Here is a 19,994-nt window from a genome sequence, read left to right on the forward strand (position 1 = left end):
CACACTCGCATCGGCTGCTCCCCTTCAACTCACAGCTTGGTATCCGGAAACTTGAACGCTGGGGCGAGCTACACAAGGAAAACACCAATGTTAAAAAGAGCGGTTACATGCACAGCGATATCATGCCACCAAAACTTGCTTTAAATAGCTTGCTGCTCATTTAAGTGTAATGCTTTTATATTGTGCATCCATAATAGAGCAGGTTGTTTCGGTGACACACAGAATGGGAGAACATACGTGACAAAATGTTGGACGACGATGGCAAAACGAAATGAGGGTGAAGCGCTGAGTTGGCGTGTGACGGGGAGAGGGAACGTAAAAAGCGAATGGCAGGTGAGTGAGAGGAGACGAGACACTGCTACGGTACATACAGAGAGACTGCTCAGGCCAAGTGCATCAAAGGGTACGAAAACACAAACACACTGCCAACATGCAATCGTCAGTGGAAGCTAACAGTTAACAGTCAGAAACAGAGTGGCAATGACACAGCCACGGTACCGCACGCAGGCCGGTTACACCGTAATAAAAAAAATAAAATCAGTCAGCCTCCACGAGCTCAATCCTTCACTTCTCCCGCAGCACACAAAAAACAAGGACAGTGGCCAGTGATGTAAGAGTCCAAACTCCCATGAGGACAGACAGAAACAAGGCATACAGCACGCACAGCAGGTAGTGCACACAGGGGAGAACCCACAGATATGTGTCGACTTCACGACGACCTTTTTTTTCCAGTCACAGTGCAGGAGGAAAATCTTTTAAGAAAAAAAAAAATGGTACCACGCTCTCAGCATTACAAATCCACTCGCACCAGAGCAACATTTAGATTTGGCTCTTTTAATGTAGTGGAATAAAATCTTTTCACCCCCTCAAAGTAACACACTTTGCATGTACTGTACCTAATTCTAAACTGGAGTGAAACAGCATGGATACCTACTCAAGTAATCATGATAATAAGATGCTATGACGGGATATGTGCATCAGATTGTGCTAGAGGCTCATTAATACACCCAATATTCTTTTTTAAACTTTGTTTACGTTTTGTTTATGGTTTTTTTTTTTTGCCTCTGGTAGTAATGTTGGGATTCTTTACAATCCCTTCGTAATCATTCCCCCCAACCCACATTTCAGTTATGCCCCGTCTATCAAAAAGTATCACAAAAATCCACGAATGTCAAATTTGCACCATAAGAAAAAAAGAAAACAAGGTCTTAAAAGGGATAGTGCCATGTTTTTAAACACAGTGTTCCTTTTCTTTTTTTTTCTTTGTTTAAACTGACAATAAGAAGAAGCTGTGATTTTCAGGCTCTCAGTGCTACCACGACTGCTGAGAGGCACTGGGCAGTACAAGGCCAGAGCAAAGACTCATCCTGACAAAAACTGTACCATCTCTGCATCAACGTCATCCCAGCTAGTCACAGTCAGTTTAAATACAGCAGGAAATAAGAAGTGTTGCCTTTTTTTCTTTTCTTTTTTGCCTTTAAAGTCTTTTAGAAGCAGGGTGGAGGCGTGCAGTTGTTGGGTGGTGGTGTTCGGGCAGGTTAGGGGATTTTAGTTGATTATAGATAACCGTAATGAAGTAAGGCTGTTGTCCTTGATATTGTCCTTCTGGGTGTGTATGTGTGTATTTGTGTGAGTTTACGAGGTCTCAGTTTTTGGTCCGTTTTGAGTCCAGACATCAGTGATTAGATTCGTGACCGATTCCTTGTGGTCTTTCTATGAGTATTGTACAAATGCGTAGAAAAAACCCCAACAACAACAAAAAGAAAACACAAGTTGTTTGCTGCATGTTGCTGTTTTGTCTTTCATTGATTAATTGTCCATCTTGCATCCCATGCTATCAAAGCAGCCTCCTCATAGTGCTTCACAGTGGTAGATGCCTGGTAAGACAGGACAGGCTACAGATGGAGAAAGAAAAAAAATTATAACTGTCGAGAGGCAAAACAACCAAACAATTGTGTAAATGAAAAAGATATGTTAATAATAATAATTAAAAAAAAAACTAAATATAAGCTACAGACTCGAAATCTATCTGTGTGATACCAAAAAGACACAATAAAGAAAAAGTTAACATTTTGGAGAATATGCTTGCTGGGAATTATGCAAGGGGACACAACTGTACATTTAATATGGAGCTGACTGGATTTACAGGTAGCAGAGCACCTGCTTAATTAAGCTCAGCTGCCACAAGAACCGATACTGAACTGAAAATGTAACTTTCTTTTCAGTAGTTTTTGCTGTTATTTTATTTTTATTGTATGAATTTATTTAAGCCATTCTTTTTTTGGTTGTGTTTTTTGTTTTGGTTGCTATAACACAGACATTTACCAACTTTTGGGATAAACTAAGTAGAAATGCTTTAATCTGTTTGGCATACAATCTTATAACTAGCTAACCTGCCTTTAGAAAATGAAACACAATCAGCACCACTAAAGCTCCCCAACGATGTGGCTTGTTTAACCCAGCGGTTCCTAATCTGTGGACCCTGATGGGAGGAACTTTGAAATTTGGGATGTGGACTGAGGTTGTTATAGTTAACTTAAACTGAATGGAAAAACAAAAGCTAGGTTGGAAAAAAAACCCACATCTCAGTTAGGCCTCAGTCACACAGGCCTAGAGACTGGTCCCCCTGGCAACCATGGGTCGTTAGTGGAAAATATTTAATCCCCGACTAGTTGCGGAGATTTCTGGCTGCTGCTGGGTGAACTTGGTTGCTAAAATGGAGCTGCATCAAAAACTTGCTTGTGATTGCACTGGTTGTTAAGACTGCAAGTTCACCTGTACTTTACATCAAGGAGGGTGACTTGTCTATAAACACTTGCCACAGCTACTTCCCGAGTGGTAGTGAAACCTTAGGAAGTGCACTGCAGACTAAAACTGGAGACTGTTCACCTTCAAAAGTAAAAATTGCTCTTTTCATCCAAGCAACACATTTCAACAGCACCTTTTACTTTGAAAATGAATGGTCACTCTGTGCATAATTAGCAAGTGTTTGCAGATGAGTTGGCATCTTCCATGTGAACAACGGGCACCAGTGGCAATCTGCTGGAAACCAAAACAATCGCAAGGAAAGTTGCACGATGGGCTTTAGCAACCAATTTCACAACCAATAACCTCAGCAACCATTACACTTTTTTTCCCCTAGTAACTGGAGGTTGCCAGGGTGGGAGAGGAGGGGTCGCCTGTGTCTAGGCTGGTGTGAAAACTAAAACGTGCAGTATACTTATAATCTAACCTATCTAATAATATTAGACCGTTTCTTTAGCTATTTGTTAAATAGCTGAAATTTGTCAATAATCAGTGGGAGAATGCTTTGGTGAATGTGCTTATTGAGATATGTAGCCTGTGTGATTTCTGTTTCAGCTTTATATTAACTATACACCTGTGAGACTGTCAATATCCTCACGTAATTCTCTGCTAGACATATTTCCCAAAACGTCTAACAGAAAACCATTTTTAAAATAATATAAACTCAACACTTCTGGAAATACTTCAACTTGCCTTTAGCCAGTGTGAAGTCTAGACAGAGCAAGAGAAAAAATGAGCATGCCTGTTTTGTCTGTGGAGAATCACTTTTTAAAAAAAAAAAATGGCTTGAAAGAGGAAGAATAATAAAGATGCAACCTCTGGGAGCTATCGGGGATATGGAGGCAGATGCAAGTTGTCAGGAAGAGGAGGATGAGGAGGAAGAGGCAGTTTGGTTGAGAGAGCGGGGCCACTGTAAAATGAGATCAGTCCAGGATCATCCGTTCCAGAGCTCCGCCATTGGCTGTAGCAGCAACAGGCGACGGAGGCTGCCAGGGGGTGTTGGGGAGGCATGGGGGAGCCGCAGGAGTGTTTGTCATGGCAGGTAGGAGGTTGGTTTGGGTCGCTGGGCAGGGCAAAGGAGGGTGCAGGAGTAGGCAGCCCTGAGGGATGCTATACCATCACAGTGAGAAGGCACGGGGCTCACATGTATATATGTGTGAGTGTGAGAGATAAATAGAGAACCAGATGCAGGGGCAGAGGAAAATACAGGGGGGTGCAGAGGGGCGGCTGTGGGAGTCCGGCCTCAGAATATGGTGGTCTCGTACTTGGTGCTGACAGGGCGCCTGTTGGCGTCCCGCTGGTCCAAGAGCCAGGTGGTGCTGCCCAGGGACTGCATGTCTGGGTCCATCTCCAGGGGGTCGATCTGCCGGGGGAGGGAGGGAGGAGGGACGAGAGGAGGGCGTGAGACGTGTGGCAGTGGAGGCCATTGCGCCACACTGACAAGTCCTCAGCTCACACACGTGCATGTGGATTAGAGGTACAGTCCAGTGATCATGTTATAATCACAGACACTCAGGGCTCAATCCACAACATGGATGATGTCTGACAGAAAAGACCCTCAGCCTGTATAAGCAGCGGCAGTAAAACCAACAATACGACCCTCTGGGAGTTAAAACATACGCTGATTAGTAGTTCAAAAGCACCATGCTCTACACCATTGGCTACTGTCATAGCACAAACGGCAAAGACACATAATTCTACATGCATTACGCTGAGTAATTTACTTAGAAATACATTTGACTTTTAATTAGCTTGAAAAAAATCTCAACGTAGGCGTTTGGCAATCTGAAATTTCCTGCTTATGAAAGACACCTTCAGTTGAAAATATCTTAAAAACAGTTTAAAACCATCGAGCAGAAACAACTTCAGCCATCATGTTATTGACGCAATGGGCTAAACCCACACTGGCATAATTTAGCCAACAGTCTTCATATAAAGACGGTAAATCACATCAATGAGTCGCTCCAACCACAGAGCTAATTGCATTTTAACACTAAAATGTAAGATGAAGATGAGAGATGGGAAAATAAAAGGATGAGGTTCATGGTTGAAATACTAATAACCACACAACGTGGAGGCGAGGTGCACCGAAGCACTCAGATGCAAGAAAAATAAAGAGGAGAGGGAATTGTGTGTAAGAAGATGCATGATTAAGGATTGAATAGAGGAAAGGAAAGAGAAGGACCTGGACTCCAGGGCTAACAGAGTGCAACGGGAGGAAGGAAGGACGGTGGGTAGTACACGTGTGACAGTGACAGCAGCGGCATTCGAGCAGAGGGGCACCCTGGGAAGCAGGAGGACCAAGAAGACAAGAATAAAGACATGTTAAAAAAAAGAAGAGCGCAGAGGGACAGAGAATTTATATGCACTAAACAGACAGTGTAGAAATCCAGAAGCAGCAGAACGAGCAGTTCATTATCTGTCCTTAAAGCTCAAGAGGGCAAATTTCTCAGCATCTTTGAGTTTTCTTGTCATTGACTGTTTACTTAACCCTGTCCATGAATACTGACGGTCCAATTATAGCTTAGTAGCTCCAGCTAGGCATGGCAGTATTTATTTATACTTGTGTCATTTTTGGCCCTCCATATGGCAGGTCTGTGAAGCGTTGGATTTCTCCACTTGCTCAAGTGGCGTGCATGTGGCTATAGTAAAGATGGAGCAAAGTGTGAGGAATTCATTTACGAGTGTTTTTACTGTTTAAAGAAATCAGCAGCATGCCCAGAAGACTAGTTTAGTACCTACAAACCTACAATAACTGTGCATGCATCTGATTTGAGAAATTAACTGTCCAGGGTAACAGTATTTCTATAAATTGTTCAAATTCACATATCAATATTTGTCAGTGATCCCGGTGAAGCGATTATATACTGGAAACAGCTATGAAGGTTGCATCAGTGTTGTTCCTATATTCCAATTTAAAAAGCAAACAAACACACCAAAGATTACAAACTTATTCCCAAAGCCAAGAAACTCAAGAACATACATCATTATTAAGAAATCCACTTTGCACTGTTCCTTTACTGAGTGCATCCTGGGGTCTGTCAAAGGTTAACATTACTGGCTAGGCCCTTTTCTTTATTGAATATGGGCACATTTACACTCCAGCTAAAGTTACTCAAGTAAGCAACATTTGATCATCACGCTAATTAACAGTGGAAGCTTTGTAAAGCATTTTTAGAAATATTCTATCCACAGCACAGATAAAATACTAGGGTTAGCTAGCTTTAGACACAACAAAAAATATTTGTGCATAGATGATGAGCTGGCGAAGTTTGTGAAATTGAGCCAGAGGTGTGCAGCTTTTGAATCTGTCTTAGCACACTGGTTTAACAGTTGTTTTCACTTATGTTTACCATTTTCTGCTTTATTTCAAAGCTCTGACACTAAATGGGCAAACACTCAAATATTTTGGTTTCCTAATATGTCATGTCATTGAGTACTATTTAACCCAATAACAGTAATGTATACATGTCATCTAATGACATATGTTTTAGTCACTGCATTATTTCTGATAACTATGTATTTTAATGATAATAGTAGGGTGGGGCTTTTCCTGGCGTAAGAAATACACCGACCAATCGCAACTGGATTTCTTTAAGGGAAACAGCCATTAACGAATCTGGCCAATGGGCATACACTGGACTTTTTTTTTTTTCATTTTGAGATGCATACTTAAGATTCCTTTACAATATTTTTGTTTTAAAACCAGAGGGGGGAAAAACCTGACAGTAACAGTTGATAAATATTTTTTGTTTTAGGAAATATTGTCTTTATGCAAACTACAGAGGACAGGGCTTAGCAAACAGTCAATCTCTTCTTAGGTAAAATACATAAGAAACCTTCATGATTGTCACAGTTTTTGTTTCACTTCACTTGGTAGCAGTGAAGTGTATTAAAACAAATCGCAGCTGACAGAAATCAGCCCCCCCCCCACTCTTCTCATCTAAAACTTAAACAACCAGCAGGCTCATTATGCAGCTCTGTGATCACTCCATATATTATCCTTGCAGGCAGGTAGTAAAACAATGTGATTTGTGTCTCTGAATAAGCAAGTGGTCCAGCAGTGTGTGTGCGTGCATGCTCCTAGTGGTGGCTGTGCAGCGCTCTCAGGTGACAGTGATCACTGAGTGCTTATTATATGCAGCCTGAAAGGTCAATACATCAATGCTCAGGGTATACCTGAACATTTATGCAGCACACTCAATCAGAAGTGAGGAAGCAGCGGGTGGTTCTGACCAACGAGGCTGTGCACAAGCTTAGAAAAATCCCAGAGGAAATCACACACCTCCTCCCACCCCACTGTTAGCAACAAATAAAAGGAATCATTCATCACGCTTCACATATGCACAAAAAGAAAGTCTCCTCTGATTGGAGTGACTCACAGAGCAAAGTAATGACTCATCACTTTCTACCACACGCACAGCAAATCCTCCTTTGTAGGTGGCCCATTAGGGGTTCAGCAGTGGAGAAAAAGTGGGTCACAGGGTCTGTCTACCTATTTTGAAGTATGACTGCACAATATGTTCCTTCACACCCGCTTTGGTTTTAACGTGTAGAGCAACCTCACCACTCAAATGCACTCAGAGATGCACACGTTCGCCACGATTTTCTTAAGGTTTTATAGGCTGGTACTCACTGCTGATCTTCGCATGCTGCTCCAGGACTGAGATACAGGACGGCTGGTTTTGGTGTCTATGACCTCAGAGCCCAGAGATGAAGGAGGCATGTAGTGTCTCGCCCTGGACTGAATCGCCATCTGATAAGCCACCTCAAATGCCTGTCCCAGCGTTAGGATGATCTCGTAGGTCTGTGTCTGTGTGAGTGGAAAATAAAGATTCATTGTACTGAAATATGTGACGAAAAGCAAAGCAGGCAAAAACAACTTTTTAACAGCTGACTTTAAATGACCGCACACAACAAAGACAAAATCTTTATGCACTTTGCTTGTGTGCTCAGTAAACATTTAATTTCCATAAAAAAACACAACTAAGCACCTTGTATTAGTTACGCTACAAAGCTTGGACTAAAAAAGTCTTCTGAACGTGTTACAGTATTTGTTTTGAGTTAACCACTATTCAATTTGGTTAGCAAACACTTGTTTTCAGCAAATTCGCAGCACACAAAAGCGCTGCTCTTCACATTTTTAGGATAATTACTTTGTATAATTATCCACAGGCTCTTGTTTAAATATGATGCATTTACAGAGAAAAGCTAAAGCAGTTTTTAATCTGACATTCTGTGCATGGAGGAACTGTGTGAAGTATAAATAATCGAGGCTCAGCAGTGTTTTTTTTGGTCCTGTAAAGATCTTTTTCAATGCAGTTCATTAAAAAACAAACAAACAAACCTACAAACAAAAATTTTTTCCCTGCAGTTAAAGTGCCCCCACAGTGGTCGAGCTGCCAAAAATGAAACCTCACTGCTGACCTTTTAACAGACCTTTCGACTCAAATGACAACATAATTTGTGCTTGTGCATGGAAATGCCATGCATAGCAGGAGTGGGTCTTTAATCAAGCTATTTGATGAGCCAATCAAGAAAATAATCCATAGGATGCTCAAGGCAGGTTTAACTGCAGGATATATGACGTCCTACAATGGGACATTTTGGTTTTCTTTCTTTATTTACCCCAAAATTTGCAAAATGTTCCACAATGATATGAAAATATGGGGCTGTCTGTAGTGGATTATTTTAATATATTAGCATAATTACAGTGTATTATGCTTATAGTTCTAATTCTATTAAATCAATCACAGGGCTGATGTTACTCACCACTTCCACAGTGCTGAAGACATGACAGAAGTGGTGGCCGCTCTTCAGATCCTTGGTAATGTATGCAAATGTGCAGAGGTCATCTGGGTCTTGCGCGGCACATGAGATGTTCCTGATCTCATGTTCTGCTACTATAGTCTAATGAAGACAGGAATGAAGTGAGCGCTAAATGGGAATCAACCACTAATGGACAGTGAGAAAGTCAACAGCAGTGTTTGCATTGGACAGGTCAATAATCAATAATTCCCATTACCTTTGTGGCTGCATCGATGAACTTAACACCTCTATAGGTAATGGACAGTATGACAACTGGACCCTTTTTGGAGTCCTTGGATTTCTGGAATAGATACAAAAAGAATAAGTGAGAATAAAGAAAAAAAATCACTGCCTGTTTTGGGGAGTTTATTAATTGTTATGACGGATAAAAACACTTTTCAGTTATTGTTATTACAATTTAGGCTTTGTCCTGTTTCATACTTCTTTTTTCTCTCTTCTTTCCCCTCATGTTTTCACCAGTCGCAGCAGACGACTGCCTCCCAACCCCCGAACATCGGCTCTTTTGAACCAATATGCCTGATCATCTCCTTTATAATAACCTGAACACAGATCATGAACCAACAGTATTGCTGCTCACATGAAAGCAAGTTAAAGGTTTAGTTTCAGCTGTTTGCTGCCAGATACATCTAGTTGTTACTTTATTGTATTTTAGTGGACTTAAAAATTTATTTATTATTGGATTGATGGCATGAACTAGCATGGTGTTTGCCCACAATGTAAATTAAAGTAGTAAAAAAAAAAATCAACCGGCAAGAACCTGTAAGAAAAAAAAAGGCTTTTTAAACCTTATTTTGGGAAAATACCACCAATTTTTTCAAATTTAAAAAAAAAAAGTATGTTTAACTGGTTATTCTATACATAAAGTTATAGCTCTCTCCCCAACCACGCGTCAGCGTTGGGTGTTACCACGATGGCTTTTACATTTGCTCTTAGAAGGACATTGGCAAATACTTACCCTAATTTTTGCACAGGCATCTTGTGTGGACTCAATCCCTCGTAGATCCCTGATTATCAATGATCCTAGATACTAGAGGAAAGAGTCAAAACACAATTTAAAAAATGATTTAAAAGTTGGTGCTGGCAAACGAAGTCAACTACAGACACAGACAGGCCATCGCAAGCACAGGATGTATTTGAATAAAAGTGTTCTACACTATTTCTTGTTTAATAGTGTTTAATAGTCCATCTATAACATATTTACAGCATATTCTGGCATCTATGCTGAAGACAGTAAAAGTGACTTACTGTTGCCTCGTACCCGCAGGAGTCCAGAATGAGTTTCTCAGGCTGGTGATGCCAGGCGGAGACCGTGGCATAGGTAGCAGAGTGGCTCGGCGGCCGGAGGTTTAGACGAGACTCTTTATGCCGGTCGCTGTGTCTGTCCTGCAGATGCAAATGAACAGGCTGCTAAATGCAATGAAGAGAACAGACTGATCCAAGAACAAAATATTCTCTGCCTTGTGTTCAATTTTTGTAGATATTAAAGGGGATAAAATGCTATTTTTTCAATGTTTTGCAGGATCTTTGTAACCACACTCATTTCAAATACTCATTTGTGCATCCATCAAGTTGGCAAGGTAAAGGGTTTCTGACCGCTGAACATTAGTGTGAAGGCAGATGTCTGGTCAGCAGTTTAATGCAAGTCTTTTATGCTAGGAAACGAATAAATATTATGCATGCTGGGCCTTAAGGTCAGTGTAGGCTGTGCTCAGTGCTTTCATGAATCACTGTCAGAGTAAAATATACTTATGATGATCATTACACACTAAGATTTTATGGAAATTGTAAGTATTGATTTTTATACAGCAGTGGTACCATATTCCCTTTCCTTATTTGTGGATGCTCCCGTGTGCTTCCAGATTGGCCTCAGTGAGTCAGAAAGCAGCTATGCCAGCTTCACTGTTTGTGTTGTAGTTTGACCTTTAACAAATGCTAAGATTTGATCACTGTGTTATTCTTGGTTTCTTCTCTTAAAGAAGAAACAATAGTCTACAAAAAAAAAAAAAATGCTCAATGGCACTTCATGTCTTTTTTGTTTTTTCTTCCTTAGACTACTTCATCACAATGATCATCAATTTATTTTTTTTATATTTTACACATATTTTCTATATTCTATTTATCAGTTTGGGGACTTAATGGAAGTTAAGATTAGCTTAATTAGCTAAAATTACACATATTTATATATAAGAAATAAACTCAAGTTTTTGTTCATTAAGAATCAGCAGTGCTTCAAATGTTTATTTGGACAGGGAGAAAATATCAGACAGATGATTAAATATGACATTGAGTTTTCCAACTATATTGATTCAAAATGTCAGCTCCAAAATGTGGGTTTCCAAAACTTTCCATCGACTGTATTTTCTACGTACATCTGAGCACATCCTTAAGATTAGAGCCACAAGGTGGTATGAGCTGATCAGGATATCTCCAGGACATCTCCTAGTTGAGGTTTATCAGGTATGTCTAATCAAGAGGAGAGCCTCAGGCAGACCCAGGACATACTGGAGAGTTTATATATCTCCAAGATTAAGGACTAAGCAAGAGCTGTAGGAGGTGGCTGAGTGGAAGGATGTCTGAACATCTCTGCTTAGACCTGGCTACGCAGCAAAAATACAATGTAAAAACCCAACAACCTTGAATGCACCTCTGCTTTTTTCACTGGTTCTAGTTACATTTTGCTTTAATCAATCACTCTGCACATCCACCCTTCAATGCAAAACTTCGTTTTACATCCGGACCAGCACAACACATTTAACTTTCGGCAGCATTTATTTATTTGTTTCTTTTATTTATTTAAAAAAGAAAGAAGAGGTCAGAGTGATGTGATTATTTAAAACGGAATACCAATACCCCCAAAGTTATTTCTACTTGATAACAAGCAGGAAACAATATGAGCCTCAGTACCAAGAAAAACCCAAATTTTAGACACTGGATAAGACAAATGATGTCAAACCTATGGCTAGAAAGACTAAATATACTGTAAATATTATGTATGTTAGATTGAAGGTCAAACAAGGGTTTGTAGAAAAGGCTTGCAATTAATCTGACTGACTTATTGTCAATGGTTTTCTGTGTGCGGAAACAGAGAACAGGCTGTTTTCTTTGCATCTTTGTCATTTCTTTGTGCCTGATTGTGCTCCTGCATCTGCTGAAAGCTACAGACATTGTTGGAGAAAAGCATTTAGGTAAAAGAAGGTGGCACTCACTACAGAACGTGGCCTCTCGCTATAAGAACGCAGAGATACACTACAGTCTTGGTCAACTCCTCTTCGCCTCCGATCTGACTCGGTCAGGGGAAGGAGCATGTCCATGGAGCGACTGGTGTAGGGGTCCAGCTGACTCAGGGGAGATGTGGTCTGGGATAGGAGGTCATGGAACTGCCATACGCATCGACACACACACACACACACACACACACACACACACACACACACACACACACACACACACACACACACACAGATTAATGATTTGAAAGCACTGTCTACACAGGCTGGTTTTCCTGATCTACATCCAAGCCTAATCCTCGACAAAAAGAGCCTCTTCCATGGAGATTCTCAATTCTTTTTAGCCCAGTTTAATCTGCCTGGGAAATCAGCCCTCAGTATTTAACTGTTGTGAACATAATGATATTGAAGAATCTCATTCCAAAATTAGATTTCCGCTGCAGAAAGAAAAAGGATCCATTTTCTCACAAAATGATGTCGGTATAGAAAAACAGCTCAACCGTGCCATGCTGCTTTACACTTCAGCTCTGTCTGGATTGTTGTAGAGTAAGAAAAAAATAAACTAAAATATAACAGCACACAGGAACGAGGCTAAACATGCTGAGGGAAAAAAAAATCAATATGTGTGTTATACTGAGGGTATGAGCAGAGCTATCCTTCTTACTAAGCACATTAAGCATATCTGATCTATTAATCGAATAAGTGTCGACAGTGGTTAAATAGCAGCACTAACACTGCTGCAGTCTGGCTGGTGCTTTAAATAAAAACATCTTCCATCTTTTAGAGCTGACCGTATTTTTGTGAATTCTAGAGAAAATGTGAGAAAATATGAAATGCATTACCATAATTGGGGACAGACGACGGGACTTAGATGGAGCCTCTTCGTAGGGTCTCTCTGCTAGAGAGGCAATGATCCTCTTCCTGTGACCCAGAGGACCAACCTTAATAACCTAGAGAGGACAACATCAGGGCATAGCATGAGACTTTCCTGTACTCTTAGATCCATATCTTACATACAGGAGTTTATCTAGACTAAAATAATATAGATACTTTATATTCAAAATAAACTGACACAGAGTTGGTGGCAAGCACCCCTCACTGGCAGGCATCCACAGGCAAACAGAAATGACTCACGTCAATAATTCAACCTCAATCTGTTTTGCCGTAAGCTTGAAGTACCGCACTGTCTCCTTCTCGGGACGCTCTATAATTTACGACCCATTTTTGGACATAGTGCTTAAAAAACACACAAGACTTTACTGATTTATGTACATGTGACATATGAAAAGGATAAAGCATAACAGTGTCACTATGTAAATACACACTGTGTTTGCCATTCACAGTATAAAAACACTGCTCGTCTATCCACAGCATCTGTCTCGCTAAACTTTTTTTTTTTACAAAGGCCGCTGCAGCTAGTGAGACTCAAATCATCACAAAAGGAACAATAAGCTAATTTTATATAGTCAAAACCCATCACCCCAAAACTGACAATTTGCATAATCGGCTATTAACATTCATGCTCATCCAGTAAAGGTGGATGTTGAGTGATTAATGTTACATTTGCAATTATGTCACGGGTACAAAATATTCCATAACAGGCTCATATGATTCTTTGTCTAAAGCTTCAATTATTTATTCAGTGGGAGTCGGAGGCAGAAGAGGCAACTGGTTTGTGTGCTGGATTTCTGGTGCTGTTTTCATCAAAACTATGTGCAGAATCCCAGTGAGGCCAGTGTGCACGAGGCCTGTGAAATGAGACGGAATTTAAATAGTAATAAAGAACACCTTGGGATTATACAGGGAACCAGCTCATAGATCATCTCAGTGCTCGATGCTGTTTGCAGTGAGACGCTGAGGAGGATGTCGGAGATGTGATGGGCAAAGTGAGTTCAGATGCTGAGAGGCAGTTCTGCTACTCTGCACACTGAAAGTAATGTGCCCTGCACTCACACCCCCATCCTTCTGCATCGCAGTCTGCTGGACACCATCTCTCACACACTGCATGGACAGTATGCTTGGCTGCTGCTCGACTGTTGCTGCTGCTGCTGCTGCTGTGACTGCAGCTGTTGCTGGTTTCTGCTAATTTACCGCCACAGTTTTTTGTGTTTTTCATAACTATGCACACAAACAAACTGAGTGAGAAGTGCAAAAAAAAACAAAACAAAAAGAAAAATGATGACTCAGTATCAGCTTTGTTGCGGTGCTGTCTTTGCGTATGAGCCATATTGGATCATCTCATTGCTGGTATTTTTTTATGAGTCACAACAAGAAAAATAAATAATATTTTCAACACAATCTGTTATAAATCAGAAAACACGGAAACATTATCACCACATTAAAAACTGACAGACAGATTTTGATTCCATATACATCAGTGATCCAGTCAGACCCTCTCTCAGAGTAAGAAATATTGATCACATTATTGCAGTGAACAAAGGAAATGCACAATACTGTTGATTGATTGACAACCATTTGGTCAAATGAGATGGCTGCATTCAGACAGCTGCACAACACAAAAAATTGTATTGGCATATAGATGGGATTTATGTATTGCTTTATATAACGCACATTCCTGTCTCATCACATTCTGTCTGACAAACTTGCTTGTATTGACTCTCACAACCCTTGTGTCTCTGCTGCTCCGATGTCAGCAACATAACCCTATGACACGTTTGGATTATCCTATTTTCACATATGAAGTTTGGACAGTTTTAGGAAAATCAAGTTGGGATATTTTCCAGTTGTCATCTCTCACATGCAGCATACATAAGGAAACAGCCCACTTCAGACATGTTCTAGTTTGGACATTTACTATATATATATATATATATATATATATCCACTATGATATAGGCAAGAGATCACCACTCTCTCATGGTAAATTACCTTTTTATGAGTTTCTTGCTCTTCACATGAGCAAGATGATATCATAACACTGAATTTACACAAGCTTCTCCTTCTTATAAAGTGCAAAAAGGAGATAATGCTGCAGACATTGCACAGCTTTCATATTAAAGCAATTGATCAACAATAAACTTCCACTTTGCAAGATCTCTAGCATCAGTTATAAAAAGTGAAATGTGAATACAATGTGAATAAACCAGGTATCAAGTGGCAAATGGAAAAACATCAAAAGGATGCCTATAAAGTTGTTGCAGCTCAATACTGCTTAAGCGCTTTGATTTGTGACTCCAGCAGACAAGGCCATGGCTATTTGCAAATCGTCATCACAGGCAGATTAATCCATTTGGATAATTTACATGTAGCCAATATTATCAATATTTCATTATAAATTATTTTTTAAAAAGAGCACCGTCTTGAAAAATCTCTAACTAATGATCATGTGTTTTTCTACTTCCATATTCTAGTATTAATGTTTCAAACCTGTCAGAAAAACACTGTTCTCCATGTACACACAATCTGAGAAATCAATCCTCCTACACATGTTGCACCCATGTTTCTAGGCAAAATTAATAAGACCGCCTCTCTAATTACAAATTATCATAAAATGTTACACTATTTCCATACGGATAAAACCAAATTACATTTCTCCATGTCATCAGTCACAACTTTGTCTCTTAATTTACACACATCTGTTAATTATCCACTAATTACTGTGTGGTGATTTTGTCTCTGCTGTAGTTTTATGCAAATGCTTCCATCACGAAGCATTTCTGATATTTCGGCTCAGCATTTTAAAGTACTGCTTAACTTCGTTGGGAGCCACATATTAGGATGGCCTTGTTATTAAGGCTATGAGAACTGGCTCGACTTCATCCATCCACAGAGTTAATCAGTGCTGGACTGTAAACCCTCAAAAGTTCATAGAGCTTAATACAAAAGCAACTAATTATCAACTAAGGCAAACTTAAATCAAATGTTTTCTGAATTATTTTCCAAGTACATGCTATATATCTGTACTTTAATTTTAATAACTGTACACTACTGCTTTGGTAGCTATTGTCCATGATGTAAATATATAAAAATGTTTGTGTGTTTCTGTTCTATGTCCTGTGTCCTGTTCTGTTTGTATATGTGTTTTTTTTTGCTGCTGTTCCAACCAAATTTCCCCCTGTGGGACAACTAAAGGATTATTAAATTGTATTCTATATCCATTTTTGAATGTCACATTTAAATACAATCAATATTCATTACTCTTGTCTTGTATAAAAGGTATGGTGAGTGATTATGTGATTATTTATTATTAAAAAATGTCTCAATTTATTTTAGTTTTCTTTCATTTAGTCTTAGTTATGACGGGCATGTATAATTTTTTTTTTGTTTTGTTTTGTTTTTTTTTTTTCCGCCTGTCCCATTTGGTTCTTTAGCCATCAGAATTGTTGTCTGAAGACCAACAAGGATACCCAATGGATTTACTTTGCCAAATGGATCATCGTGGCATTGCCGTATTGGTCCATTTGGTCGATCTTTGTTTTTATTATTTATTATATTTTATTTTCAGATGTTACAGACAGGGCATGTATAATTTGAGAATATGATTGCAATATAATATATTATCATACAAACTTACCTTTTTCAGTTTCTTTAGACTGCTCTCTCTAATGTACCGAATGAATCCAGAAACACTCACACAGACCTCTCAGTCTCAAAAAAACTTCATGCTAGCTGTGTTAAAAACAATTGCCAGAATGACAAGTGACAAACGAAAACAAACTACATTTCCTCTACCGTTTTGAAATTAGTTTTGTAGCTATAAAATATAGTTTCTGTGTCCCTGAGTGCATGTTTTCCTGGTGCAGAGTGTTTTTTCTTGCATCTATGGTTTTACCTGACATTAGAAAACACGCTAGGTTAATCCTGCTTATGTCAGCCCATGACACTCTTATGAAAGATATAATCAGAATCTGAAGAATTTAACTTCCTGGTTAAAGAATAGCTTTATATAATACAATGACCTGTATGATTGCATGCTCTTGATGAACATCAGCAAGACAGCTTAAAAATATTAACTTTAAAGATTTTCTTCCTTAACAATGAGCAGAGCATGCTCACTCCTTGCGGTGCCACAGTGTTAGTCACTAGCTCACCTACCCACCTCAGCCATGACAGCTTTGTTATTCAAACATGAAGGTAAATAAAACACGACCCAAGCAACTGAACTGTAAACATAATGGTACAAATATAGAAGTACTAAGGAGAGTAGCGCATACAATATTAATGGGTGAGCACTGACTATTGTAGACACAGTTAAATACTTAATACTTACTTAATTATATTTTTAGGTAACATTTATTTTATCGAAAAAAAAATGTTTTCGGACTCAGAAAGGGAAAAATGTCATAAAACATTGCAAAATGTTAGTAGAAAAAAATAAGTAAAAGTAATTTTTTTGCTACTTTATGCATTTAATTACTCGTAGTGCATGCATTTATAATTTGAGTAATCAGTGGCCTCTTACATTGATGATCTCCAGTTCCCACAGGTTCTTAACACACTCCAGTGTGCGGTAGCCGCTGGCAAGAAAGTTGGGCAGATATTCATGCAGACCAAGGCCATCCAACCAAGTGGCAAGAGATGTGCTGCCATCACACCCCAGTGCTTTTACCTATGGAGACAGATGCATCTAAGTAAGCAAGAACTGTGACTTTATGGAAGGACAATTTGGGTTTTCTACCCAACTAAAGCTGACTGCTGCAGCGGCCATGCTAGGCAAGTAGCTTAAAAAACAGCAATGTCAGTTCAGCTCTTGACTGGAACATCAACGATTGCCGGATGGAGTGCTGTGAAATCATCATTTATAATCCCCGGGGAAGGTTACTCCTGACTTTGCTGATCCCTACATATTCCATCTAAACTTTTCTCATCTCCAGAACAAAAATGTAATTTGTACAACACTGCAAAGCTTATGATCTTAGGTGACAGCTGCTTCCACTTCTTTAGGTACACTTGTTCAAGTGGTGGTCTAAAGGAACTAGTACATGCCCATGCTATAGCATTGTTTGACCTGTTCATGCTGGTGGCCATGAAATGAAAATGATATGATGCTTTGCTGTAGGCACGTAAATAGGTAAGTTTAGCTAACTGCTATGTGGTTGCTAGGCAACATACCATAGATCATGTATAATTCAGTTTTTGTGGATATAAATGAGATGCTACTATGATGACAAAAAAAGATACAATACTTTTAGATGGTGTTATAATTGTTAAACACTAAAAACAAGTCATTTTAGCCTGTTGCTTAGTACAGTAATTGCTAGGGAATCTGATGACATCAGAAACCTGATATACATAATAACCTTCAGGAGCCTATGATGTACCTGCGTGCCAAGTTTGGTTGCTCAACTCCTGACTGTGTAGGAGGAGTTAGCAGCCAAAAAAAACAAACACACAGACAGAGATTTGTACAGTAAATCAGTGGCACGTAGACATAGTCAAGATCTGCTCAAACCAAGTTCAAACCAAGAACATGGAAAAGAGTTGCTTTTAATAAAGCAGTTTGGATAATATTGTTCCATTCTTAAAATAACTTCATCAGCTTCCTTCATAGTCCACCTCAAAGTAAATATGCAAGAAATGGACCTTGGAGAAATGGAGGTGTCGCCGTATGCAGAATGTAGAAGGCAAGATCAGAATGATTCACTATCGTACTCACGATGGTAAGAACAAAATTGGCCAGTGCAACCGTTACATGAATTTAACAGTAATTTTGCATGCACAGTTGGTTTTTGTTCAGTTTAACAACATTTCTACAAACATTGTAGTGAAAGAGGCCAAATGAGTTCATTAAACTGTAATGATTTCCATATTAACCAGAGTTCAATCTCACAGAAAGCATCTGTGAACTAAAACAGGACTTGCATCACGAAGGTGCTGGACCAACTGCATAATGCTATCATTTTAATGTTTTTAACAGAGTCACCGGTTAATTTGTGGATTAATGTTAAAATAATACTAGCATAGTATAAAACATAATTCCCTCAAGCATACCTTATATTTATTTTTTTTATTGTAAATGAGGAGAAAAATTGTCTTTTAAAAATGGATAGTTGTCTAAAAAAAAAGTAATAACTAGTGTTTTATGACTCGTTTTTTCATTTGCAGTGATATCAAACAGATATCAGAGTATAACAAACACAAATAAAGCCACTCATCCATCCATTCATTCATTCAACTATCCTCTTAATCAGTTGTCCAGTTGAGGGTCACTGAACTGGAGCCCATCCCAGCTATCATAGAGTGAAAAGTGTGTATTCCTGAATGAAAGATAATAGGTTTTAAATGAACCCACTCTGTCATTTTGTTTGCTTAGACAGCTTTGTTGCTTCAGGCTTAACCCACTCTATGGACAGCATGAATACTCCTTCAACACTATAACACATATCAGGGTGCCATTTATCTATTTTTAGCTTATTTGCTATTGTTAGTGAAGTACTTGTCCTTATTGGGTTTTTTTTGTTATTTGAGATCCTGTCAGTTGCTGGTCTCCTTAGTGCTGAAGATAACCTACGATATTAAGCACCTTGGGCAAGTTGCGTGCCGCGTGGAGGATTTTCTTTCGATGTCCTGGATCAGTGATCCCGATGTCTCTGAGATCCTGGTCCTCCATCACGTTACTTCCCTGCATGTGCACAAACACAGGAGAGACACACAAATAAACACATTCACACACAGGCACACCCAAAGGCGTAGTCATCAGACATACGTGCATGCAAACAATCACATACACACAAGCACATAGACAGTACGCAGAATGAAAATGGATATACAGAACAACAGTATGCAAGAAAAATCATTTATAATACCGTGTACATATTTGCACAGAAATAAACAATCCACTCAAAAGTATCATGACTTGCTCCACAGCCTTACTGCAAGGGTAAAACTGTGACTGAAAAAATACACACTTGCTCTTAACACACACCGCATGCGCAAACACGCAGAATATGCACATCTCTGACACAAGCAGTAACAGCAGAGTGGGAGGACAATGAAGTCAAATAAATTGTGCGTGCCAAGAGTAATCAATCTGATCTGGTGCGACTCAGCAGGAACAAAGCCTTCAGAATTGCTGCTGCGTCTCCAGGATCCCTGTGCTGCTGTGCTTCATCCAGGGACACCAAACAGTCCAAGAGGAAGTATTCCACAACAATTTGAGACTATTTGTTAATT

The 19,994-nt window shown here is 39.3% G+C and overlaps 1 protein-coding gene across 1 annotated transcript in view; it reads right to left on the reverse strand.

Annotated features, from left to right (window-relative positions):
* anks1ab (ankyrin repeat and sterile alpha motif domain containing 1Ab) overlaps nucleotides 1–19,994 on the reverse strand; it is a 54,455-nt gene continuing 34,461 nt past the window's right edge. Inside the window, exons 5-14 of the mRNA XM_085457457.1 lie at nucleotides 19,345–19,443; nucleotides 17,284–17,430; nucleotides 12,704–12,811; nucleotides 11,841–12,011; nucleotides 9,880–10,017; nucleotides 9,590–9,661; nucleotides 8,831–8,914; nucleotides 8,578–8,715; nucleotides 7,442–7,618; nucleotides 1–4,168 (exon numbers count right to left, since the gene is read on the reverse strand). Of these exons, the coding sequence (XP_085313583.1) occupies nucleotides 4,049–4,168; nucleotides 7,442–7,618; nucleotides 8,578–8,715; nucleotides 8,831–8,914; nucleotides 9,590–9,661; nucleotides 9,880–10,017; nucleotides 11,841–12,011; nucleotides 12,704–12,811; nucleotides 17,284–17,430; nucleotides 19,345–19,443 (1,254 nt within the window). The 3' untranslated portion in view covers nucleotides 1–4,048. The remainder of the gene's footprint in view (nucleotides 4,169–7,441; nucleotides 7,619–8,577; nucleotides 8,716–8,830; nucleotides 8,915–9,589; nucleotides 9,662–9,879; nucleotides 10,018–11,840; nucleotides 12,012–12,703; nucleotides 12,812–17,283; nucleotides 17,431–19,344; nucleotides 19,444–19,994) is intronic.

Source organism: Copadichromis virginalis, linkage group LG5 (assembly GCF_057382275.1).
Source record: "Copadichromis virginalis isolate Kocher_CV1m ecotype Utaka linkage group LG5, C_Virginalis_male_GT1.1, whole genome shotgun sequence".
Lineage (NCBI taxonomy): Eukaryota > Metazoa > Chordata > Actinopteri > Cichliformes > Cichlidae > Copadichromis > Copadichromis virginalis.